The sequence below is a fragment of the Pezoporus wallicus genome, unplaced genomic scaffold (assembly GCF_028554395.1).
Source record: "Pezoporus wallicus isolate ANWC-B61680 ecotype Strahan unplaced genomic scaffold, APGP_CSIRO_Pwel_v1 contig_8831, whole genome shotgun sequence".
NCBI lineage: Eukaryota > Metazoa > Chordata > Aves > Psittaciformes > Psittacidae > Pezoporus > Pezoporus wallicus.
The window spans coordinates 191,299-218,386 of NW_026638431.1; the positions used below are offsets into that span (position 1 = coordinate 191,299).

General features: G+C 45.0%; 1 protein-coding gene and 1 long non-coding RNA gene across 5 annotated transcripts; both read right to left on the bottom strand.

Moving 5' to 3' along the window:
• Window positions 1-782: 782 nt before the first annotated feature.
• Window positions 783-6,594, bottom strand: LOC130599873 (uncharacterized). Its single transcript, XR_008972312.1, has 2 exons — window positions 3,087-6,594; window positions 783-2,125 (listed from the first exon to the last, which is right to left on the bottom strand). It is a non-coding gene; the product is annotated as an uncharacterized LOC130599873 (long non-coding RNA).
• A 2,874-nt stretch (window positions 6,595-9,468) lies between these two features.
• Window positions 9,469-26,851, bottom strand: DACT1 (dishevelled binding antagonist of beta catenin 1). Of its 4 annotated transcripts, none has more exons than XM_057410675.1 (5): window positions 25,607-26,851; window positions 24,894-25,075; window positions 15,484-15,616; window positions 13,816-13,878; window positions 9,469-11,418 (listed from the first exon to the last, which is right to left on the bottom strand). In XM_057410675.1, exons 2-5 carry the CDS (start codon window positions 24,924-24,926, stop codon window positions 9,560-9,562), a joined length of 2,088 nt encoding a protein of 695 aa, XP_057266658.1. In that variant the 5' UTR covers window positions 24,927-25,075; window positions 25,607-26,851; the 3' UTR covers window positions 9,469-9,559. The 4 variants fall into 4 exon arrangements, with proteins under 4 accessions (XP_057266658.1, XP_057266656.1, XP_057266655.1 ...); XM_057410673.1 differs by having other exon boundaries at window positions 13,723-13,878; window positions 25,607-26,443; XM_057410672.1 differs by lacking the exons at window positions 24,894-25,075; window positions 25,607-26,851 and adding an exon at window positions 17,767-18,182 and having other exon boundaries at window positions 9,469-11,304; window positions 13,723-13,878.
• Between the last annotated feature and the right edge of the window lie 237 nt (window positions 26,852-27,088).

The following is a 27,088-nucleotide window of genomic DNA, read 5'->3' on the forward strand; positions in this document are numbered from 1 at the left end:
ACTTTTTTTTTTTTTCTACAGTTTACTAGAAATTATAGGGGACAGATTTTTCAAAGATTGAAATGGGATTGAAGGGTACTTAGAGTGTACAAGAGGTTTCTTATTCCGCTTCATGTAACACTGGACATTTCTCACTGCTCATGGACTAACAGATAGCAGCAGTAGCTGCTGTGCACAGACATCTTGCTTACCCTATCCAGTCAATGACAGGTGCCACTGGGAGCCTAACTTTGTCTTCATTATGAGAAATATCTTTCCAGAAGATCTGTGGTGTTCCCAGAGACATACCTGCAACATGTCAGGCAAGCACCAATGCTCCTCCTTGGGATGCAGCTGGGTGTTCTGTAAAAGCTGAGAGCTCTGCAGCACACTGTGGGGAAGTTCTCCTGGGAATCATCTGTAGGAGACACTGACACCAGCTGTAGGTTTATGTAGGGCTTGAACAAACCATCTGTCAAGACCTGCTTATTGGGATGTTTACACACAAAATCTGCCTTTTCATCAGTGCACCATAAGTGGTTTCTGAAAGCAGCCCTGACCACCAAGAAAACAGTCTCAGAATCAATCAACAGGAATAAAAGTGGATCCAGCAGCCAGAGGAATCAGTTTCCAGCACAAGGACCAGCTACATCTTGCCCAGCATCATAGCTCCCATTTGTCCATTTTGCTACCCCTCCTAATTGTAGATCAGTAAATTTGGGGGGTTTTAGATTAGTATCAATGAGGACCCTTTGGCAGGCCTTTTGTTTCCTTCCCCCCACAAAAAAGCATTGACTCTGCTATACAGTAGGGATGGGGATTTATTATTTTCACTTCTTTTGCTGTGTTTCCTGTTCATATTATGACACTGGTGTTGAGAAGTTCATAAAGGGGAGAAATATAAGAAAAACTTTTTTTTTCAAATGTGAAATTCATTTCATATGTCCTATTTTATAATGGATCCACAAAGTTTACTTAGACCAAAGACATAAGTGCTCTGCTCTGAAGTTATGAGGAACACCCCACACCTGGATGACTTCAGAGGAGAGTCAATAGGACAGAGGAAGAAAGTTAAAATATCCCACTGTAATGGCAAAGAAGAGAGAAGGGAGGAAGGCCTGGAGTGCCCACATTAGTGTGTAAGTGAGCCCGAACTACCTACCTAGGGTGACGGTGGGCATCTGCAACAGGCCCAGGGGAAGATACATACTCTGAATCAAAATCCTATAGGTCAGCAACAAAAGCCTCTCTTAGGGCTAAGACCATCTTTGAAGTGCAGCAAGTCTTCATGTAGATCAACACAGGAAAAAGAAAGCAGCAGGGACTACAGTAGAGATCACTATCTCCATGGCAGGGGAGGGGAGGGGAAAAAAAGGAATTTGACATTTAACAGTAATAATAAACATTTCTGAGCATGCTTCCTCCTCTCCCTGCAGGAACATCTTCACCCTAAGTAGTGATGGACTTCAAGGGGGTTGAGTCAGATCCAAACCTCACAGTCCCGATATCGCTGTCTGAAAAATATCTTGGGGTAGCTGTGGATTGTGCAGATACAGGGTTGCTTCAGTATGTCCTGCACAGTGTTAAACAGAGCGGTGTGTTGCCCCAGTGTGTTGTTCCACATCACTCAGAACGCACCTGTGAAAAACTCATATGTTGCAGATGAGAAGGGTATAGGTTCTCTTCCTTCCAGGCAACTGAACATCAAAGAAAGCACTAACATGAGGTGTTTGACAGGAGAAACAAGACAGAAGTTCAGTTTCATTCAGTGCTTGTGCTTTTAATGATAAGCCAATATGTGTTTCATGAAGATTTAAAAAGCAGCAAAGGAAACACTTACCAGGATGAACATGCTGTCTGCTGTGGCCTGGAGGCACGAAGGCGGCTTGAGTGACAGCAGACACTGTGATATCCAGGTCAATACCCAAAACTACCCTTGACCTCACTGACCACCAGGTGAGATGGCTGCTCACACGTCGCAGTCAGGCACTGCTCCTGTGGTTAGTGCTACGGCCTTTGCAAGCTGCTCCAACAGGATCTACAGACTGCTCTCTTATCAAACCCAATGGATTTCCTGCTCCACTTCTTTCCCAGCCTTTGCCCTGCACTGGGAGATACAGAACATGATGCAGCATTGAGGACTGACCTGATGTCTAGAAAGAAAAGGCCATCAGCATGATTTTGTCTTCCAAGGCTCTGGATTTTTAGCAAACTCCTACTCTTTCCTGAGATCATCTTCCCAAGAGAAGAGCAACTACAGGAAGAGAGTCAAGAATCAAGGAAAGAAAACTGTAATGAGATACAGGTCTAACCTGCGAAAATGCTGGGAACATCTCCTTTTACAGTGGGCCCTTCCAAAAGGAAACCAACCCACTGTAAATAACGTGTCTGGGAAGAGACGACAAACTTTTAACCTTTTCCTTGCCTCTACATTTTGCTCAAACTGCAGCTTTCCTTGAAGACAGGCAAAGTCACCCTCTCTACCTACCATCACTTTTGTCTCCAGCTCTGGGTAGCCCAGAGATCCCACTGCTTTAGCCAAGCACTTGAATAGTTGGAACTCCAGACCCTACAGGTTTGGTGTCTGTGCCTGGCCCTCCCTGCCTACATCATTCTCCCAGCTCTGCCTGGATATCCAAGGGAAGGGAGCAAATATAGAAAGTGCCATTCCCAGGGTTCACACGAAGTTCTGTTATTGGTACAGAGCACAGGCACATTCACACTCATCTCCAAGTGTTTTTAGCCCAGTGTCTTCAAATTCTACAAATAGCAAATGCATCTCTTCCTTTAAAGGCATTTCTTTCCATTACTGCTTCAAGCACAGACTGAAGACAATGCTTTTCCTGAGTTCAGATTAACATCTTGAATCAAGTTTCATCACACAGGGTCTGACTTTTAAGGGAATGCACAGTCCTTACAACATTAGCCAAAAGAAGTCACTGGGATAGCTTATACAGACAGACATAGGACTTTTGCAAAGGTGAGGGAGACCTTGATCCACCAGCATTCCTGAGCACCTGCTTAATTCACCCCAGCCATGAAGTACCTAAAACATGCTCTGAAATGCTTCACTGAGTAAGAATGGGCTTAATCACATGCTTAAACACTTACTGCACGGGTACTTCAGAGATGAAGATTGATTAGATTCTTCTCCTCCCTGGACCTCAGGCTTCCTCTCCTCCTCATGAAAATCTCATTTCTGAAGACACAAGGCTCACAGAATGTAAGGAGACACAGGTAACACATTTTGCAACAGGTTGCAAGTTTTCCAGCTTCCTGCCCTTGACCACAAAAGACTTGAACTTTTATGGGGAGAAAACACTTAATTTGCTTACAAAGCCATTACATCATGAGGTCAGTGTCCAAATCATACAGATTTTCCTTCAGTATTGTCATGAAAATCTTAGTTTCTAGGACTTCCAACTCCTTTTAAAAGAATAAAAGCCAGATTTTCAGAGCTTGGCTCAGTAAAATCAAGTTATTAATATTAATATACTTTATTGATCTTAAAAGAATACAGCATGGAAACAAAGGCCATTAACTGAAAGAGAGGTTCTGTTTATGTCTGTTTACATTAACAAGTCATTCAGCACAAAGGGAGCAGGTCCAAACTGAGGTCCCCACAAATACAGTGTACACAGTTCAAGTGTTTACTTCAGCCTAGATTTAGTCCGGTCCTCAATGTCATTTGGATCAAACTTGTTCACATTTTTTGATAGGAAGCTATTCTAGGGAGTAAGCACTGGTTCAGACCCCCATGTACCTGTCCAGGCAGAAGCACATTTTCTGTGTCCCTGGAGTGGACCATTTGTGTTGGCATCCCAAAGTCATCTAGCTAGCATGCACCAAAACTCCTCTGCTGTCCAAAATCAGCAGAAGTAGAGAAGACCACAGGACTTGCTTCCAGACTGCTCTATTGCTCAAAAAAAAAAAGAACAAATGTAGACACAGAGGAAGAGAAAAACTCTCCAAGGACAGCAGAGTCCTAAGGCAATGCGCAGTAGATGCACTCTGTCACTAGGTCAGTTCGTTTGGCATGGAGGTCAACAAGTTTTCCTGCAGTTTAGAAGTAACTGTAGGATGTAAAATTGCTGCCCAACAGTGACTCCCATGGTAGACTAATACATGGATTATATATTAGTAACAGTGTTTGCATTACAGGGGGACAAAACTCACTGCAACAGAGCACTTCATCACAGACTGCCCATGTGAAAAGGTAGATGGAATTATTCTTCCATCAGACAAGAGTGATCAGAAACACCTCCACAGTTTGAACAAATGCATGCCACCATCAGCCAAATGTGCAAAGTGAACTTCTTTGCAAAGCAATGCAAAACTCTTCTTCAGCAGCAGTTGGGAGAACAAAAGACTAATAAAGAGTGAACTCAATTGCATAGACAACTCCCATCAGCTACACCGAGATCACAGGAACATAGCAAATGGCCCACTGGGTCAGCAGGATGGTGCATTTCCTCCAGCTACTGGTGCTTCAGCAGTTGCAGGAAAAGACAACCCTTAAGGGGCGCACGCAAGCCTGGCCACTATTTGTGGTCCTTTCTCCTCACACTCCTAGCATCCACAGTCACTGCCTGGGAATGGTAGAGCACACATCCTTCCCTACCTACTCTAACCCCTTTGAACTTGCTGATATTATGTCTGCCTCGCTATTTCCTGTGGCAGCAAATTCCCTGCTGTAAAACACACTTTCTATCTTTCTATTATCCCTTTTAAATGGATTGATCATTTGTATCCATGTGTCCTCATTCCAGCACTGGGGGCTTTTTAAACCCCAGAGCAATTCTTTCTCACTACAGACCTCCATCTATAATGTTTAGTTACAGAAAGAAACATCATGCCATGCAAGGAGCCTCAACACAATTCCTTGGAGGTTCAAAGAAATTCAGAAGAAAAGCAAGTTTGAAAGATGGACCAAGTTTATGAACTGCCTCCATTGGTCAGCAGTACCCTCTCTGTACTGTGGACAGGACACTGCAGACTTGAGACTGGTTTTGGTTTTTGTACTAGCAGCTCAGTTGTATGTGTTACTGTTGGCTACTCCAAATGTATGTATTAGGTGTTGAAGTTATTAAAAATGTCTTTAGATGTTTGTGTTTCCTCAAAATCTTCATGTGCTTGTTCCCCCCGTCCTGCAAGAAAAGTCTCAAGCTGAGGGAGAGCTGTACCCATGGTGGTGAACCATTTGCTCAGTAGTGATCACAACTAACAAAAGCCTTCATTGTCCATTGTGGCAGAAAGGGATGCAGGTCCCTCGACGGCTTTGCTGGCTGCCCCCTGAGAAGTGCCTGAACTTTCTCTGGGCCAACAAACATAGATTTGGGCTTAGTGAAGGCACAACACTCCGTCGTGGAGAATCTGTTGCAAATCCTTATCCAGGATAAACCCCAAGCCAGAATAAACCTAGAAAACTTGTAAGGGAAGGACAGATTCCCTCTGAAGCCACAGGACTGGGAAAGCTGCAAAGGACTGGGACCTTCAATCTCTATGTAAGGGTTTGTGCTGGAAGGTCAAAACAGACCTAGGGGACTGAAGCTTATCACTTCTCCCAGTAAAGTACTTGCAGGACTTGGTCAGATGGTTGAAGCACCTCAGCCACTGGCAGTCCTGATAGAGGCCTTGATCATTTAAACCAGTACTGGAAGAAATGAGGTGAGCTTAGCCTAGTCGAACTTACTGACCTAGGCATTAGACTGAAACACCTCCTCTTTGAGCCTCTCCTGAAAATACAGATGAATCAGGATCAGACCACTCCATGTATATGGGATTCTTCATTCCCACCTTCCTTCAGACACAGCTGTACAGACTCTTGCACCACTGGCACATCAAATTTCTCATGACAAGTGTGAGGTCCACAACAGGGGCCCCACGTAGCTGGGACATCTAGGCACAATGCCAGGGCTTCTCTCTGACCCCACACATGCACAAGACACAGCTTGCTTCGTTATCTGCTGACCCACAGCTGGTGGCTGGGGTTAGGGAGCAGAAGGCAGACCCAAAAAACCTGCTGGAAGGCAAACCACCCAGTGATACCCTCATCCCTTTCAGGTGACAGCACTTCAGGGCATGCATGCCGCTGATTCCTGCAGTGGGAGAGATGGTACTTCAGAGTTGTGCAGCAACACCATATAACCTGAATCACAGGGAACCCAGCAAAAGGGAGTCTGCTCTTACTCTTTATGTTAAGCATGTGCTTCTGCACTTTCCTGTACTCAGCTATATATGGAGCACAGGGGCAGCTAATCCCAAACCTTCCCTCCACAAGCTGCCCCCACCTTGAGATAGGCCCCAGTGCAATGAAATGTTCACACTTCAAACTTCCAAAACCTACCATAAACACTGGGGATAATTAAAACATGAACAGTATAAAAAATGCACTGGCAAGGACTCAAGGCTGTGGAGCTAGAAAGCCAGGTAGCTTTAAACAAGTGCCAGATACTTAACTGGTCTCCAAGATTAGCAGATGTTTTTCAACCTAATGTTACAAAAACTTAGATGTGTTTCCGAAATCAGAACCGGAGAAGAGAATGTGTGTTGTGTGTTGTGTGTTTGGACTATACCAAGTACTTTTCCAGCACTGTAATACCTTTTATTAAGAGAAAAAAAAAAAAAAGGGGGGGGGGAGGGGGGAGGGGAAGGAAAGAGAGAAAAACCTGGGCCTATTTAAAGGATTCTGGATGTTTCCTCAATCATGTAGGAAAAGGAAAATTCCTTCCCCAAACTGGAAAGACTCAAATGCAATTAAGAGGGCAATAGGATCAGCCCATTTCCCTGTCTATTCTTCAACAAGAGTAACGCAGAATAGAGTTGTTCCAGCTGGTAACAGTCTTAGCGATATTAGGTGATTATTTTATCATCTATTTTTAATCAGTTACCTAAAAAGTAACTGTTCAGCAGCTCACTTCTGAAAACTCATCATCCCAAAGCCACTGGTTAGTTTGTCTTCTCACCAGTGGCTCCTTTATAGCTAGAGAGGCAGAGTGCATGTCTGAAGATCCTCTGCTATTCTACTACACCTTTGAGGAGATTTACAGGGATTTGCACGTGTTTTTCTCACTCAAGGAGAGATGATGTGGGATGATTAAGAGATATTCTAGGAAAGAAACAACTAGTTTCAACAAGCTTCTTGACATTCCCTCCTTTTGATATGACACCCATCAATTATTAACAGGAATACATTAAGCTGCTGCTTAACCTTAGTGATGACATGTTTAAAATCTCTGCAGTGGCAGCCATTGTCCACTAATTTCCAGATGAATCATTCTACATCAACATATAAAATTTTTGTACATGTATATATAGATAGATATATATAAATAAGCTACCCTTCCATGGGTAAAACAATGGGAGAGTTACGACCAGATTAAGGTGAGTTACAGCTTGTCCTGTCATCATGGGAGATGGAAGTGCAAGGACTCTGGGTCACTGAATCCAGAACCTTGTGACCATGCTTCAAAATCCCTTACAGAAATTGGCATTCCTCTAACAAAAAAGGGGAAAACTGAGAGGGACGTTTTATAGATATGGATTTACTATACTGCAGATTAAAAAAAATAAAATCTGCCACTTAGAAAAAGTGTTTCCACTTTCTCAGAAGCTGCTCCCAGAGAAATTTAATTCTGAGTGGACCTCTTCCTACATTTGCAACGCAAGGAAACCTGAGAAGAAAACTGCTCTGCCTTCCAGGTGGGTGACAGCAGAAAAGACAGAGGAACCACAAAGGAAGGTGTCTGCTCAGACCCTGCTATAGAACAGACAGCCTGCACGTATGTCCCTGAAATTCCTACAGTCACAGCATCCACACCAGTTGCATGGCCACTGCTTCACAGATGCCAGAGCAGATGAACCTGCAGAAACCAGCCCAACCTCTGGGCCTGCTCCATCAGTCATGCCTGGCATAAACCTCCAGCCTCCCCCCAGGCAATGTCAATGCTGTTGCTGTGAAGGGAAGCAGTGCTGTCTAGGGTTAGCTCCTTTCTCCTGTGCTGGCGGACTCACCTCCTGTCCTATGGAAACAAAGAAACTGAGATAAAGACCAGTGGGTGACACAATTGTCACTTCTTTCCATAACCTTGTTAGGGTTGTTACACAGTCAGCTACCACATCTAAAGAGAGCACCAAGGACAGCAAGTCTATGCTCTCCTCCACCCAGCCCAGCTCCCAGAGCACACAGTTCTTAGGGATCCATTTACTGGACATTTCAGGGGGGGCACCCTTTGCATTACACAGATCTATCTGGTTACAGAAGCCTGCCATCTGCCTCTGCGTTGTACCAACCAAAGTGCAAGCACCCTGACAGCAATGAAGATTAATACAACATTTCTATCTGTTCCACATCATGAGCTGCCCATAAGCAACAACCTGAAGATGCCTATAGCAACTCTATCTCACCTTGTCCTCAAAAATGATGCAAGTTACAGAAAGAACAAGAGGATCCATGACAATCCAGTTCCCTCCAAGAACAAGTCACATTCACAGCAACATTTTAAACTTGCTCTGTTTCCTGCATGGCTAAATGCAAGGAACGTTAACAGGTCACATCACAGATACCTAAGTGGTGCCAAAGCCAACATAAAACCATTGACTGGGTCTGTACCAATGTAACAAACTTCTAAAAAGTATTAAAACAGACTGTTTATTACAGCATATGATGTGTTATATTAATTTACACAATGATATATATATAAAAACAGCCATTGATGATGTACAGTAAATTGGACATCAACGGGAATATTAAAAACTACTGATACTCATGCACATGACATGCATATGGGTTTTTTTTCTTTTTCAAAAGCAGTTTTACACAATATACTGAAGTTACTAAGCCTTGGTCAGCTGCTCCAAGAAGTTACTCTGAATACCACCACCATCCACAGTGGGACTCCCAGGAGACAGGAGTAGCGTGTACTCCAGCGAAGGCAACCTAACCTCAAGGACTAATTGAACAGGAGCACTTTCCTGGTGGGGGGTGGCTGGGGGAGGACATGGGGGTGAGTTTCAAGAAGAGAACAAACAAATCAGAAACAAAAAACCAACCAAACAAAAAAAAACCCACAAAATAAAACAAAAACAAAACAAAACAAAACAAGAAACCAGGCGAGACAGCCAGGAAGAAGTTCAAGGTGTGGCAACAGGAGCAGCAGAAAGGGACAAGCAATACATGAAGACCACCTGCACTCCCTCCCACTTATCCCCTAAAAACTTATAATCTGAAGCTGTTGATATCCTGTACAAGACCCAGAACAGGAAAATCTAGGCAAGGGAGATCCATTCCCAGGAATATTAGCCCTATTTCAAATCCTTCTGACACCATGCACTGGAGGCTGTTCACCACTGAAATGGCAGTGTTACCTTTCTTTTCTTTTTAAATGAGTATAACGGTCTTTTATTTCCACATAAAAGGCACTAGTATCCACCCAAGTTCTGAAGACAAGTGACATAATTTACCTTAAGTTTTAAATATTTGTATATAAAAAAAAAAAGGAGAAAAATCTGTGGAAATATATACACAAAAGCACCTTGCTTCAGAAAGCAGAAGCAGATACATTCCACCAAGTCACCTTCACTAGACAGTTGTCATGAGCTTCAGGGAGCCCGACCGAAAGCGGAGGATTTTCTTCTTGAGGTTATGTGAGGCTTTGATTTTAACAAAGGCTTTTGCTGCATTTTCATGCAGCTCTGGCGCTGTGACCGTTTGGATGGGGAGTGTCTGGACAAACTGAGACCAGATGAGGCCCCCGCTCTCATCAGAGTCACTGGTGGTTGTGCTCTCGCCTACAAACTCCACCTCACTCAGGCTTGACTCACTGTCTCCAAAGCAGTTTGTTGTGTAGTTGCTCTGCTCATCCTCACTCGTGTCCACCACGGTGGAGTGGAACAAGGACTCACACTCTGCTGAGTACTCCGAGTCGCTGGCCACGTAAGCGTATGGGCTGACGTAGGGCAGGGGAACTTGTGAGTAGACCCCCACACCATCCCGACGGTTCCTCCTCGCCCTCCGCAGGGCCTCCTCATAGGAAATCTCCGCCGATGACTTCCACCGGCGGTAGTCAGCCCGCTTATGTTTAGGCTTGGCCACCACAACCTCTCGGCCATGCCCATGAGATCGGACGGCAGATCTGTGCAGACCAGCCTGCCGACTCTGTAGACCTGACTCCGGCTGCAAGCCACTGCCTCTCTTCCCCCTCGAGGAGGGCTTTTTCAGTTTCTTATTTGTATCCAACTCCTCAGGAAAGCGGCACTTCTTGCCCACTGGCTTGGTTTTCTCCCTCAAGGTCTGAGAACCATTTTCCAGCCCATTGGCAAGGTGGGGTCTGTGTTTCAGCATGGAGCTTTTCAAAATCTTGACATTTCGGGTGCCTTTGTGAAGCTTCATGCTTTGCTGCTGGGCCGGGATATACTGGGCGTTCACCAGCAACCCATCATCCAGGCTCTGGGAGGAAGAGCCCTCGCTTTTGAAATCAAGCGCCGGCCTCTCCTCAGCAGCAGGTGATGAGGAGCGAGGTGCCTGCAAGCTGCTCTTCAGCAGGACTTTTTTGGGAGGCTGGCTGATCCTGTTCTCTGGCTGCAGCACCACAGGCTTCCCTGGGCTCTCTTTGGGAGACGCTGCAAAGACCTGGCCATTCTCCTTAGGGACATCCCCGGCCGGGGCCACTGCGTTGCGGTTGTGCTCTGGAGGTGCCGGTTTGACGCCCCGTGGTAGGTGCTTGCTCTGAAGTTCACTTGTTGTGCCAGGAAGGAAAGATGCAGGCAAAGGTGCCTTCCTACTCTCCAGCTGCTCACCAGCCAGCTCCTTCGGCCTCTGCTTTAATGGGGAAGGTGCAGTGTGGTCCACAGCAGTGCTCCCACCAGAAGACAAACCTGCTTGCTTGGAGCTCTTCAGATTCATGATGTTACCATGAGGCACCAGCCCGGCAGGCTGCCTGACGCACATGCTTCCATGCCTCAAGATCCCTTTGGTGGGATCGGCGTTGAGACTTGTCCTGGGTTTGTTAGTCCTTACCGCATGAGTCTTTTTCTGAACCAGGCTTAAGATGTAACTGTCTATCCTCTTGCTGGTGGAAGGGCATGGCACTGGCCAGGAGCTCTGTGAGAGAAAGGCATTGGCGGATTTTCCCGAGTCTGTTTCAGATCCGGCACAAATGTCGCTAATATCACAATCAAACCTCTCCTCTTCTCGCTGGGGGTTTTCAGTCACGGGCAGAAGAAACATGGGACTCTGCACAGCTACCGCATGGAGGGGGCTGGGGTACCGGTAGACGTCGCTCCCGTTTTTAGACACCAAATCACACTGGTACTTCGGATGCACATCTGCAACGACATCGAGGGAATTTGAGTGCGGTGTGGATAAAGAGCAACAGACAGAGCCTGCAGGCTGGTCCTCATTCTGGCCTTCCTTATTATAGTCCATCCAGCCTATGAGATCTGAAAGGCATTTTAGAAATGTTTAGAGAGCCTGCCAGGGACAGTTCTGCTACGTTTTTCACCTGTCACCAAGGATGTTGGTCCCATCTACACATACGATGCCATGTTTTAACTATAGCAGCAGTATACAAATGCTAGAAAACTCGCAACAGGGATGTTATTCAAGCAATATAAAAGCAGCGCTATTCTTCTCTGAGACTCATTCTAACTCTGTCTATGTAAGACTTCCTCCAATATGACTACATGGTTAAAAAAAATAAAAATCACAACCCTAATGAACATTTACATTGGTTCAAACCTGTGCCTAGGTTGCTAAGAGCTTCCTATTTTACTTTCAAGCCAACCATAAGTCTATAAGGGTCTCATGATTATGTGTTACACATCCACCTGCAAAACTCACTGCAAGCCTCAGTATGTATGAATTTTATAATTTATTTTGCTAAACTCAAGGACAAACATAAAAAATATGAATTTTTTCAGATTATTGACAAATTTCACTTCCAGATTTTATCAAGCATATGGTGGGTCAGAAAAAATCCAGAACTAATTGTATTATTGTTATTATCATCAGAATGATTTTATAGATAGAATAAGGCTAATAATAATAACAGGTGCTCCTTTTGAGCAATAAAAGGCTAAAGAACGAGAAACAGGCTCATCTTTCCTCAGAAGTACAAAGAATGCAGGTCAATCCAGCTGACATCCTAGCCTTCGCTTTGCAAAGAGAATTCTGTAAGAGAAATCCAGCGTGTTTCAAGATGCATGAGTCAGATTTGATTGCTGAGGCGCTTACTCAGGAGGTAAGGGACCTTCGGAGCAGAGCTTCAATTGAAGCACCCAAGACCTAAGATTATTATTTTCTTAAGTTTATGTTGCCCTTGTCTTCTTGGGTAGAGGTACAATCTAAATGATCCTTCTAGATCACTGTCAGTCCTGTTTTCTACCCTTGGGCTAGAAACTTCAGGCAGGGCATTCATCTTCAAATACTCAGTGCTCATCACTTATCTAAGGCTTATTTCAAAAGAGGTCTCACAGACGTCGCTGAAATTAGCTGATAGAGGTGATGTTCCTGTGTGAACAGGAGAGGGAGAACAGGGAGGTTAGGAGCATGAACTTCCTCCAGATCATCACACAGCTTTCTCATGTTTCCTAAATTGTATGTCAGGGTCAGGAAATGTTGACAAAATGTTGACACTTCTTTGAAACACGCCAGCTTGTGAAATTTCATCTCTAAAAGTGAGACAGTATATGAGAATAATGAGAGTTATAGGGATTTGTGATGTATACAGAAAAAAAACAGCAATGCAGTCAGCTGGAATTCCTTGTGTATGTTTATATGTATGGCCTATGAAGATCACATACACCTTACAATGGGGAGCATTAGATTACCTCAAGCTGCTCAAAGGATAACTTAGAGGACTTCTCAGAATGAATGTTTCCCAGGCTGCATTCTCCCACTTCAGAGTTAGAAGAACGTGAGTTATTTTGCCCTTGATTCACAACAAATCACTGTAAGTTAACCTTAAAGAGCAAAATGCAAATTGGAAATACTATGGTTAGAAGCATCCTCTATAAGCCAGAATGAACTAAGGCTTTTGAACGTCTGCAACCAATATGGATTGATCGCAAAAGTCTTACTGAAGTGTCCTTTCTGGACAACAGACAGAGGAGGCCTTCCTATTTAACAATCCCACACATTAAGGCCTATATCTTCAGCCTAGTGTCCAAGGAAAGTCAATAGCTCTTGACCAAAGAAACAAAATATTTTTTCCTGCTCACAATGTCTATTTGTTTATTCTCTATAAATGCAGGACACCCCTCAGCATGGTCACCTGGGGGTTGAGGACCATCAGAACTGACAAAGTGACTGCTAAAAGAACATTGACATGCACCCTGACCTCCTAAACGGCCCCTTACTTTGTCACTTTAATTAGGACACTATGAGTTATCTTTATTGCTATTTACTAGAAATGCTTTTCTAAAGCATGAGAACTGTAAGAAATCAGCTGACTAACATGTTCATGTGTATAGGTACCACTGCCCTCTACTGGGTAGAGCAGCTGTCATATTTTTGTGTTATTTTCAGATGTTTAGTGCCATATTCACACGTAAGACTGGACTAGTAGAGGGCAAACGGTCCTGCCTCATGACCCATGTATATGACAGGCACTGAAATCTTTTCAGAGCATAATACGTCAAATGAAAGGAAGAAGGGTTAATCCAACCCAGATACTCCTGAGGCAGTATTTCCAAAGCCAAAGCCACCTCCTGGAGTACAATGTATTCAACCTGCTTTTACTATACCTGCAGATTTAGGCCGTCCATCTGAGATATGCAGTGTTGCCTCCAAAGGGCTGCAAAAGCAAGTGCTAGAATGGCAACTGGATAAACACTCACTGAAGACAGAGTTAGATGAATTGGAGAGAGATCCAGAAGCTCCATCACTCAGCTCATAAAACCCTATAAAAGTAAGAGTTTGGATTTATATTAGTTATGTCTACACAAAGTTACCATTTGTGTCCTTAGAAAGGCAGTTAAGCTCATATTTGTGTTGGCTTACACTACTGCAATTAGTAATGGGTATTCATTCAGCCACACCAAAAAGTAGTGCACGATTTAGTAATATCCTTATTGCTATGAAGGATTCTGTTTAAAAGGAAAGCACTTAAAGGTAAAAAAGCAGAACTTTACTTAGCATATGAAATTTTGAATTCTTTTTTAACCTTTACAGGGGCTGGGGTTTTAACCTCTACAGGGGTTTTCAGATTTTAGCAAAAAGGATCCAGGCTGTGACTGACAGCCTACTCATTTAAGAGTGTATTATACTTCCAAGACAGACTCTCCAGCTACTTGACTACAAAATTTTTCCCAAGTGTTGCACCCAATGCTATCCATTATTTTCCTCAAAGTTCTGGAGATAAATACAGTATTTGAGGATGACACAAAAGAAGAATAATGGTAAATAATGTGTAGGCCCAGAAAATTTAATTTCCTGGTAAACTGGGACTACTCAAGAAAATTATGACATACCATAATCAAAATGTACATTGTACATTTAGGAATAAGGAACACAGGGCATGCCTACAGAATGGGGATGCATCCTGAAAAACAATAATCCTGGAAAGGACTTAGTCAGCATGGAAAAGCAGCTCAATCAAGCTTAATGATATGGCAAAAAAAACTTAATGAGATTGCTGGATGTACTAAGAGACTAATGAATAGCAGCAGGGAAATTACTTCAGCAGTCTATATGGCACTAGTAAGAAAGACATTGGAATGGTGTGCCTAGTCCTTGAATCCAGCATGCTTAAAACAAAGCTAAAAAATTGGAAAGCGGCCACAAAGCTATTTAAGAGCTTGGAAAAATGCCTTGAAACAAATGACTTAATGAACTTGATCTGTTTAGCTCATTAAAAAAAGTCAGAAATTATACTCTGTAGCACCTTGAAGAGGAGAAAAAGCTGGGTACCAAAAAAGACCTTACTTTCTGGGAGAAAAGCATATAAAAAAAATCATGGCTGGAACAAGTCAAATTCAGACTAGAAATTAGCAATGGTTTTAACAATTGCAAGTTGGTGGATTCCCCACTTTTTACTGTCTTCAGATCAAGTCTGGATGCCTCTAGGAAAGGTTCCCCATAGTTAAATACCATTTACTGGCTTCAACACAATTACAATGGGATGAAATTCAATATAGGGGGATCAAATTGTTTATTCACTGTTTCTTTCTGGCTGTAACATCAATTTTGACATCTTCCTCCTGCTGGTGGTGCTTCCTTTCATCATTTTCCCTGAAGCGTCCTTCCTAATACACGGGACAATTAGAACTTTTTGAATTAACTTGTGAGTGACCTTGAAAAAAACATATCCCAAACACTAAAAGTCTAATTAAGCTTGAAGTGCTCCTCTGAATATGTTGTCTACAAACAGCAGCCTTTCCAGTGTTAGGTGATTTTTGCTAGTAGGTGAACATGCAACAGATGTTTACTGTTGTAATACTGAAAACTACAGCCAGTTTAATTCCAAGTACCAAGGGAGGCTCCATTTTCATGAATATCTGCCTTACCTGAACTTGGACGACTGTCTGTCTCAAGGTGTTCATCTGTTGTTTTTTCCACGTCCAGGCGGAGATCACTTATTTGCTTATCCAGCTCTTGTAACTGATTTAATAGGCCAGCGTCCCTCCTCCTCAAGCAGTTCTGGAAACAAGACAAAAACCATCAGCTCCATCAGTGGGGCAGACATGAAGGGAGTCCAAAGCCGATCAGCCCTCTCCATCTGAGCATCGTGGAAATACTTTGACAATATCCTTTTATTAAAAAAAAACAACCAATAAACAAAAAAGAAACAAAACAGAAAACCAAAACAGAACAAAGCCCTAAAATTCTAGGCAAATGCTCTGGGTAAATACTTAACTGAAGAATTATGCAGGCACTTCATTGCAGTCTTTTCCAGCCAGTTCTACATAAGGAGCACGCTCCATAATTTACAAAAACCAACACACTTGTGTTGGCAAAGCACTCCTTTGCAGGACCACAGCTGTAACAACAAAGCTATATCATATGATATGGCCAAACCAGGCCTGAGCATGTGAAGCGGGCTACTTGGGTGAAAGGACAGCACTGCCAGTGTAATAGGGGATGTTCATCACCACAGTGATGTTAGTCAAAGATCACATCTGCTCACACAATGAGACGAAACATCTCTGCCAACAAGTGCCTGTACTGTGGGAACCGCCTTGTTCTGCTGCACATTACAAGCTTAGAGTCTACCAGACAGCAAGATTCCTAGGGCTGGGATCACAGCCCATTTATTAGTTTTGCCGTGCAGCAGGAAGGAAGAGTAATTCTTCCTCTTCACCCATTATAATTGCATAAAATTGCTCTGAGATGAATTTTAAGACTATTTCTGAAGGTAATTTGATGACATAAAATAAGCAATAAGAAATGATTCTGTAAGGCACTCATTAACCCACGGTCAACACAATCAGTTTCCCTGTGTGTATTATAATGTTGCTTATCCATCATCTCTGTAGCTTCATACACTTTAATTGTTCTGGCTTTGGGGAAAGTGAGGGAAGCAGGAGGAAGGTTTATCTCTTTTTTTTTTAGTCAGTGCATCATTCGATCAGTGCCTAGCGGTGCTCTGATATGCTCATTGCAAAGAGTTTTGATGCTCGTAACCAGACTGGTTCTAAACCCATTAAATCCAGGACAACCCTTCCCCTGCAGTGGGCCAGTCCTCGGGCAAAGGGAAAGCAAATGCTAACAGTATTAGCAACACTGTTTTAAGATGTGCTGGCATTTAACACCATCCTTGGAGAACCAAAGGGGCGATCCCAGGTCTTCTCCCACATTTCGGGGGGGACCGGAGAGCTTGCTGGAAGCCAGGCTGGCAGAGGTGGTGGGTTCCAGCGGTAACTCACCGCGCCACCTACTGCCACCAGTGCCCCCTCCTCCTCCTCCGAGCACCCCATCTGGTTCCAATCTACAATGTCAAGTGCACAAATTAAAGTGCTACCACAACCCCCAGGTTTTAGGGGGGTTGGGTTGGATCTTTTTGAGTAATGATCTCCTGGTCCTTCACTACAGCTCGTCGGCACCCAGCCCCTTCTCAACAGAAAAATCATTTATTCTTATAATTTCGAGAAGGAACTAATCCTAAATTAACTAAACCAAAAGGCTAACAAGGAGAGGGGAAAAAAAAAAAAGGGGGGGGGGAAGGGGGAGAAATCAAGCAAATAAATCACGCAATCCAACTTCTTCCTGCGTGAAAGCAAATGCTGAGCCGTGCACAAAGACCACCAGGCACAGCTGTACGCTATGTTCATTGAAAAATGATCTGCCGCTTCATGCCGCTCTCCATCTCTTCCCACACCAGCTACAAAGCGCGTCCTTCAACAAAAGCATCCCTTATTTTAGGGGCTGGATCGTGCCCGTGCCGGGGCTTTCGGTGCCGCGACCCAGGAGCTCCCAACTTCCATTCAAGGACACGGCAGTGCCTCTCTTGCCTTGAATGGAAGTTGGGCCGCCGGCCTGGCTCTGGAAACCGACGGGGAGCTGCGAAGCCACAACCAAAACGCCGGCAAAATCCGGCTGCCACCGATTTGCCACCGCTTCCCCCAAGCCCGCGGCGGCTCGTCCCCGGGCAACGGCCGCTCCCCGCCGCCTCACCTGCACCGTGCAGGCGGGCGGCGGGGACGCGGTGCCGGTGTGACAGCGGCATGTGCACGCACCCCTCGGGGAGCGGCCCCGTCCCCGCGCGGATCACACCGCCTGGAAGACACCGCGACGAGGCGCGCCCGCCCTGCTCCCCGCAGCCCCGGCACCCCTCACCGCCCCCCGCTCACCAGCTGCCGCCGCAGGAGGAGGATGTTCTCCTCCAGGAACTTCTCCTCCAGGCTGCGCGGCGGCGGCCCCTCGCCCGGCGGCTCCCCGCGCCCGCCCGCGCCCGCCGAACGCCGCAGCAGGAGGCTCTTCACCAGCAGCTCCTGCCGCTGCCTCAGGTATTCCAGCTCGCCCAGCCCGGCCAGCGTGGCCTCCAGCCGCTCCCGGGTGCGCTGCCGCTCCGCCTCCGCTTCGCCCTTCTCCCGCCAGCGCGCATCGGGCTCCCGCGGTCCTCCCGCCTGCCCCGCTGCCGCCGCGGCGGCTGCCGCCGGGCTCGCCTTCATCGCAGCGGAGGGGGCAGCCGGCGCTGACAGGCCCTGCCCGCGGGGGGCCAAGCGCCTCCGACGGCCGCGCTGCCGCCACCGCCGCCGGTCGCGAATGGGCCGCGGGGCGCCCGGCTCCCTCCCCGGCTGCTGCCGCGCCCGCCCACCGCCGCCCCGCGCCCGCCTTCCCTCCCCTCCTTTCCCTCCCCTCCCCGCCCGCCGGCGGCTCCACGCCCGCGGTCGCCTTCCTACTCGCTCTGCTTCCCCTCCTCCTTCTTCCACTCCGCGCTTCGTCGTCCCCCCGCCGCGCCTGGCCGGGTGCAGGAAGGTGGGGTACTCGGGCGTGCTACCCAGTGACCTCTCCAAAAACTCCAGCCACAACCTCAGCAGCCCCGCACGGCAGTCAGGGACCGCCGGCAGCACGCAGGGGTGTCGTGTTGCTTGTACAGCCCGACACGTCCGAAACGGGGCCATAAATAATGGGGCGGGGCGGGGGGGGAAAGTCCGGCATGAAGGGGTAAGGGTGTAAGGAGAGAACAGGGAAAAGTGGAAGCAGAGGAGAACATGGCAGTCCTTGCACCAGGGTGCTGACCGTGGCGAAGGCATAAGGATTAACATACTAGCAAGGTGTTGCTTCAAAGCCTGCTTGAGTCGACTAGCCAAAAAAGCCATAAATGAAGTGAACTTCGTACAGCATGTACACTAACTGCAGCAGGGGATCTGCAATTAGGCTTTCAATTGGAAAAGAGGGCAGGAGGATACGCAGATGCCAAAGAAAAACAGAAAAATGTTAGTATCAAAATACAGCTAAAGCTGAACTGCAGGGATGTTCTGATGGGGAGAGAATGGAAGAGAAAGAAGAAAGCATTGAGTGAGCCCTTCACAATACAGGGTTTGTTTGGAAAGATATGAGTCCATCATACAGCAGCTCTCACTGACATGAGCACAATGAAATGTTCTTCCCCATTCTCTCTCTATTCCTCAGAAGATTAGAAGTGTTTGTGGTCCTGAAAGGTCTCAGATGAAATTTGTCTCCCCACTCCCATGCTGTTTGCAGTAGACAATACAGTGTGCCTTACACCTACTTTTATCTGTTGTTGGTGTTGATCCTTGTTCCAAGAACCTGATACAGATCATTATTTCACAGTCTTTCTAAACCAATGTACTCTCCAAAAAAGAAGAGATCCCTTTTCCTCCTGCCATTTATAACCAGCTCTCAGGCCCTCCCAAATACTGGCCCAAATGTAGATGAGGCCACATGCATTAGCCCAGAGGATGGTCGCAACTAAAGCTAGCTCCATTGCTTTTTTGCTTTTGATCTCTTCCCAGTGCTGGTTCACCACACAGCCCTGTCAGCACAGTGCATCTCTGTTAATATTTTTAGTTTGGGTTAGGAGTGCCTTTTTGAACCAACTCTCTAGGTCATTCCAGCTCACCCTGCTGTGATTCACTTTGCAGAGGGATTTGAGAACAAATTAACTGTATTTATCTGGGATAAAACAAAAGGAGAAGAAGGGAGCACACCTAAAGCCTCCCACATTAGGTCTGTGAGCACAGCTAGTCCAAAGTAACACCTCTGAAATACATGCAGTATGGGTGGCTGGTCCTCGGCAGAGCCATACTGCTCAGCACATCCATGCCTGCTGTGCTCTTCTAGCTGCGGGTGGAGATGCAGATGTATGTGCCAGAAATAGGGAGGAGAGAGAGGCATCATAGAAATAGGGAGGGGAGAGAGGCATCATAGGAATAAGCAGCCCAAGAAGGCAGGGACACTTGTCTGGGGAGCAATGTCATCCTGCCAGATTCAAGAGACCATGAAATTGCAGCCGCAGGAGGAGCTGACAAACACTGAAAGGACAAGTGATGCTCCAAAGGCAAAAGATGACGGAGGTTGCTAAGCAAAACTGGAAATAAAACCCAAGTCCCATACTGAACCACTGTCTCCTTACTTATCATATGTATCTGGGCCTATGAAAGGCCCAAAAATAGATTCAGCTCTTGCCCAACAACGTATGGCCACCCTGTTGACCTAAAAACCTATTCTAAGTCTTTTTTTTCCAGTGTGGAGCTTGGCACACAACACCTTCTCAACATGTTTATGCTGAAAGCGGTGTTGCAATGTGGAGGTAAATTCCCAAGCAGGTACTAGAAGCTCCCCAGGTATGGAAGCAGAAAGCTCCCACTTTTTCCTTCACCCTTTTTAGCCAGATTTTCATGTACCTCTGTGCCTTGTATGCATTTGTACACAAAGCTTCATGCAATATTTATGCAAAGCTATTTCAACTGTTTCTGTGCTGCTGTGTACTGTGCAATGTAGATGTTGCTTCAAAAATAAAACAACAAAAATCTGCCTTAATGTCGAGATTTATTTATTTTGCCACTTACCATGTGATGGATTTTGGTCCAGTTCCTCCCTCCCAAGTCATCTCTCCCACTCTGAAGACTATGAGATGTTGCTCATCTCCTGTACTCCTTGATGACATTTCTGTGTTCATCCTTCAGCGCATCAGTTCCAGGAAGGAAAAGAAACACAGGAACTGCCAAAACAGTCAACTGCCTACCTCACATGGAGAGAAGAATGCAGCTTTGGCTGAAACAGACTCACTGTGCACCTAGGATCAGCAAAGAGGAAGGGAAGGGGCATCTGAAGGAGCTCAGGTTTAACCCCATAGATGAAGGGGTAACAATGTGCCAGAGAAGAAGTAGGAATGAGGTGGCTGGACAGCATGGGAGAAGATATGCAAGTGCAGCCAGCAAGAGAAGTCAAATTATGTGAATAACAGAAGGAAAACAAGGTGTGATCAAAGACATCATGAGTGAGGGGAGGGCTCCAGAAAACTATTCCAGAACCAGGATGCAGCTCAGCACAGTGTAGGTCATGGGGACAAGGGAGAGAGAGCTCAGAAAAGCAGGGTTTGAAGGCAGCAGAAAGACCAAAGAGAATGATCAGAAAATCAGTCTCTCTAATTTACTCAGGAAGACATTGCTCAGAAAAGAACAAAATAAAGAATCCATAAGAAAAAAGTCGGGCCATAGGTGGTGGAATACAGATGAAAGAACCAGAAGAGGACAGTAAGGTGAGAATATGGAGAAAAGGTGCTTCTGCTTGGTATCATCTTCAAGTAAAGCATATTTTAAGCACAGAAGGAATAAGAGACTAAGACTCAGTCACACTGCAGTCGATCATCCTAGTGAAAACCTGTCTGTGAGATAAGAGGGAGGTCCCAATGCCCAGATTAGCTATGACTGGACAACCTGTGGAGGCCCCTATCTCAGCAAACCGAACAACTCTAAACTCTTAGCAAGGGCTACGTAATAGGACTCTGACATGAAAAAATAAATAAGTATCTGAGTCTAAAACCTCTGAGTTTAAGTCTCTTCCATTCCCCTCCTGGCTTGTGGCAACAGCTCTTACACTCCCTTGTAAAGCTATTACTTCACTGGGGTAATCAGCTGAAATTCTCTAAAAACAAATAATCCCAGATTCCCCATCCTAAACTCAAACATAGAAATTGGAAGGGAGGAGGCAGGGAGTTATCTGCAGGGAAAAAGAAGAGACAATGATTGAGGAGCTCTGTTGCTAGGATGTTATGAGAGGTGAAATTCTGTCTGGTACAGAGGCGGTTATGAAATGGCTCATCTTTTATGATTATCGTGGCTCAACTCTGATGATTATATTATTAGGTGTGGGAAACACTCTGTTCCCTTCACTACTCATTCATAGGGAATGGAGAGATTCTTTCTGCCCCATGGAACTTACAAGACAAGAAAGAGCAGATGACTGCCTCTGGTGATGTAAGAAGAGCCCTAAAAAAGTAGTGGTTAGCATAATGGGAAGGGAATCCAACATACATAGTTAAGGGGCAAGAGTTTCTGACCCCCATCTCACCATTCATTCTCTTCCCACAGGGAACAAATCCCTATATTCCCATCCGTACATTTGTTTTTCCTTCTCCCAACTCTGCTGATTATTAAAATCACTTTAGATTAAATGAGACCAATTAACACTTGTTACTTTCCCTGGGTTCATTTCTGACCAGTCACACTTAAATGAGTGCAGGAAATTGCAGAAATTGTGGAACGTTGCAGTTCACTGTTTGTAAAATGAAAGCAATTGCTTTCCTTGCTTATTGTAACACAGCCCATTGGAGGAAGGGTGATATGTTACCCCAAAAGATCCACTTGGGGACTATGGTTAAGACCCACAGCTGTCACTATGCCTCTGACACTTTATTTTAATCTATTCTAATGTTAATTTTCTAAGGATTTCTTAATTGCATTGGATAATATAATAGGGTATAAATCTTATCAGCAAATCAGACTGACATTGGGTTTTTGTTACTGTATTACCATGGTTACATTATTATTACAAGTGAACCTTGTGCTCATTACTAACCACAAACAATTTAGCAAATAACCTAAACTGAAACAAAATATCCTGGCAGTGTTTCCATCTTTTGTCAAACAAAACCAATTTCTCTGGTGATAGGTAACTGCAGCATACCTGTGATGCATTTTACTCTTCTCAGACTTCTTCAGCCTACATTTATTTCCTTGTGTTTATATAGCATTGGAACATTTCCATGCTGTCAATAAGACTCAGAGGCCAAATTCCTTATCTGTGGAATAGAATCTTTAACAAAACCTCACAATATTCAGATGACAAGCACTATTCCAGCATGTCAAAACATTACCATGTTTGTATTGTTATGGCAAAAACTGCCAGTGAATCATAGAATCATAGAATAGTTAGGGTTGGAAAGGACCTTAAGATCATCGAGTTTCAACCCCCATGCCATGGGCAGGGACACCTCACACTAAACCATGTCACCCAATTGCATGTGATTGCTACATTAGAAACCATTGACAACTTGATTAGGTCCCTCAAGGTCCAGTTTCCCATTACTCTCATCTGACTGTGGTCTCCCATCAAAAGACACAGTCCCACTTTCCATCACCCTCAGTGTCACTGCCCATGTGCCAGGTGAAGGGACAGATATTTCCTATGGGGTCACTACAATAACTCTCCCAATCTGATGTGCAAGAGGGTAACATGCACTGAACCAGGGAGGACAGCAATGCTGTCCCTTTCCCTGCTTTTGACTATTAGTTTGTGCATTTCCTACATTTGGCTCTTCCTCTGATGCAGATCATCACCCCATCAGCTGTGCAGGGACCGTGGCTGGAAAACTGATTGCTACCCTGATTTGAGTTAAAAAAAGATAACCTTTTCTTTCCTTTTTCTTAACCCAGATATTTCAGTGATCCACTTTTAAGTATGAACAGTTGCTCTGGCACACTGATAAGGCAGAGATGTACAGGAATGAAGAGACAAGAGCAGGAAACCCTCCAGCAATAAGCTCCATCCAGGGGGAGCGTGGAAGGAAGGATAGACTGTTTGAAAAACAAGAAGTCATACAGGAGGCCATGGAAGAGGATGCAAATAACAGCTGCTTGTGAGGAAGCAACATTAGAACTTCTCCAGACATTCCTGTCAGACTCTGAGCCATGCAAAGACATTCGTTTTTGCAGACAGAAGCTCATCTGTTGAATCAGGAAGAGGAATGACTTTGAATCACCCAGTGCTGCCCTAAAAGGTGTGGTGCTCCTCAAGGCCATGAAAGACCCTCTTCTGCTTGACAAAGCAGACAGAGCAATGCTGAACCTCGGGGGGGCTGGTGAGCCCCAAGCCCAGGAAGGTCTCTCAGTGCTGCTCCAGCAATGCCTACTGCCTGTGACAGGTGTCAAACTGGAAAAGGAAATGCCAGGCTTGCTTCAAGCTCCTAGATTAGAGAAGACTTGTGAGAGAAATGAATGGAAAAGGTGGAAAGGCAAGATCAGGTCCATTTTTACCTCTGTTTTAAGGATAAGAGAGGGTCTGATAAGGACAGCATGGGGAGGGGGAATATGGATTTAAACAAACCAGCATTGCTGATGATGTTCACAGCTGACAAGAAGCAGAGCTTGAAGCTACCCACCTCATTGTTCAACATAAAGAAACTTTACCAGCTTTTTAGCAAATCACCTAATACATCATGTTCTAATGCTGACTGATGGGGACTGCATTCCCTCTGCAGGCTCACAGATGCTGTTCAAATGAAGTCAGACCTGGACTACTCCAAGTGACTTTTTCTGATCTTGTTTTTTTTCTTTCTTTCTCCCTCATCAGCAAGCAGTTGTTGTCTATGACTTTTGCTGCAATTCCTTTTGATTCTCCCTTTAAGCCAGGAGATATCACATGTAAAGAAAAAAGGCTCAAAAGACCTTGTGGTTGTATTGGTCCTCAGTGCATCACTTTGCTTTCACTATCTCACCATCCCGTTTGCATCTAAGAACTTGATTTTGCATTTAACAATTTAGCCTAAAATGTTAAGCTTTATCTCCACACATTGTCTCCCTGCTGGTTTTCCATACTCAGAAGGTTAACAGGAGTGAGTCTCCTTAGTGTATAATAACAACAGGTCAAGGAGCCACTAAAAAAAAACAAAACAAAACAAAAAAGCAACATAAATCTCTTTGCCTGAAATAATTCACTTTCCACTGTGGTAGGGAGAAAGGGAGAACAAACACGGACCTCTTGCTGCTTAAGGCACGTGCCTGAAGAAGGAAGGTGTCACTGGCTCCAGGCTTTGCATCAGTGAGTCCCATAAAACTTGGAAGGTCAGTTGTGCAGTCGTGGAGCCCACGACACATAAACAGCAGGATCTGAACTGGAACAGATAGGGCTCCAGAGGGACTTGCTGTCAGTCTCTGAGCCTTAACCTAAAACCTGAGCTGAGACGCTGCCACACATGAAAAGCTGGCTTTAAATTCAAATGAAAACTGACCTGCAATGGTACCTGAATCTCTGCTGTTTTCATTGTCCCATCATTTTTTTGAGTATTGAGCCTCTTATCAATGTTGGTTTAAGAAGAAATATTACTTTTTAATCTTCTTTAATGAAGAACTCCTTTAATGAAGGCTTTTTCCTGAAAGAACACATTTCCTACCAACCCAGGCATCTGAAAACCTACAAGAGAAAAGAATGGCATTTCGATTTCCAGAAATTATTGACCCAAAACTTTAATCTGAATCTCACAGCTGAGCTGTTGATTCAGGGCATGCTGCATCTTTGCATCAACATTTCCGGTATTAGCATCAGATGTGCAGACAGGAACATTTATTCATTTATTTAATTTAGTTCTTTAAGAAAAGTAGCCTACAACAGCAAGGCAGCACTGAGGAAGTTATTTAGTTTCAAAAGATGTCATCATTGCAAATCAAAGCCTCTTTTTTATATGGTACTGGTAGTCATGGGACAGCACTGCCAGCCCTGTCCCAAGACCGACTCAGCAGCCAGCCTGCCTGTCCCTCCAGACCCGGGAGAAGACACATGGGAGGGAGGGCTGCAGCTGGTTTGTCTGCAGAGTCCCACTCCAGTCCTGTGATTTTAAGTTTGTCTTTCCTTTAGAAGGAAACCTGGTTTCTGGTAACCATTTTGGTGCCTCTGCAATAGGCTGAAATTGTTGCCCAGAACTGTTCCTGCTTTTCAGACGATTACCTCCAAGTGGCTCTCAGATTCCAACTGCTAGTCTCATGCATAATGTATTTCATTTCAAGCCTTTCATCTGTGCGTAAGGTTTCCATCTATTTTCATCCTGGTCTCAGACAATCTTTCACCTGTAAAGCAGGAAAAGTTGCTATTTTCCCCACTTCTTTCAGAGTCTCATCTCTCTCAAGCGCTGCTTACCATTTCCAGCTCTTGTGAAACTAATGCTATTTCAGTGGGCGAGGTTAATATCCATCCTCTTGTTGCAGGCTTTCGGGGACATCCCCTTCCCAGCAGCATTTACGCTGGCTGAAAAGTTCACTGCCTGCAGCAACTCTGTTCCCTGCTGTTGGTGACAGATCAGACAGCTGTGTTCCTGTGATCACTTCCTAACCCTTGCAATCCGCAGGGAGCCATCTCATGATCACCCTTTCCTTTTAATCAAACTGACTTCAGGGGCTCTCACAGCAAGGAGGAGCTGGTTACAAGGAGCAGCACAGCAGCTGCCAAAAAGAGGACATCAGAAGGTCTGCAATGTGCCTCTTCAGTTGAGCCAGCAAAACAGCATCACACTTTGACATCCTGTACTGCTATGCTGCCTTAAGATCACTGATGGAAACTGCAGGACAGCTGAACTTCTCCAGGAGTTGTGCCAGAGTATGTGTTAAATGTCCATAACTCCCCATGCTTCATAATCACCTGGTAGACAGGGACAAGTCATTTAGTTGATTTGGAATAGCAATGAGGGCAGGTTCAGAGGAACAAGCCTTCAAAGCAGGAATGCAGAGCAGTCAAACATCCAGCAGTATCTGGATGCCACTTCTTTTCCAAATCCTTTCAGATGCAGCCTAAGGGGTTAGTATTGACTTTAAAAGCCAGCGGCCCTGATTCAACAAAAAACAGCTAAGCACTTAATAACGTTAAGCACATGCTCAAGTCTCTTCCTATTCAACAAAGCGCTTAAGCACATACTTCACCCCTTGTAGATGGCCCAGAACCAAAACACTGAGTTCCCAGAATTTCTTCAATCTTTATTCAGGTTTGGAGGGACAGGAATTTGAACCTTGATCCATGTTTTGCCAAGTGTCCCTATTTACAAGTGAGTCAGACTCCAGCTCCAGACCTACACACCCAAATGCTGGCACATTCATGTTTTGGATTGGGATCTCAGTTTTTCAGCTTCCGCCTCACTCTGATCTATGCTTATGTTCATTAAAGAGATCGAACTGCAGGCAGGGAGCTGTTAAACCATGTTTCTGTGCAAGGTTTAAATTGATAATACTTTCCCCAGCTCCACCTAACTGAGATGCGGATCTGACTCACCACCTGCAGATGCTCAGCCTAGGACTGTGCAGGATTTGCAGAGCTCTTCCAATTTGGCTGCTCTTCCAAAAATTTAAACCCACCATGGTTCAGCTCTGTAGCCCAACTCCCAGAGCTATGTGAAATCCCCAGATGCTGATTATTATTACAGTGCCATATAGCATTCACTTA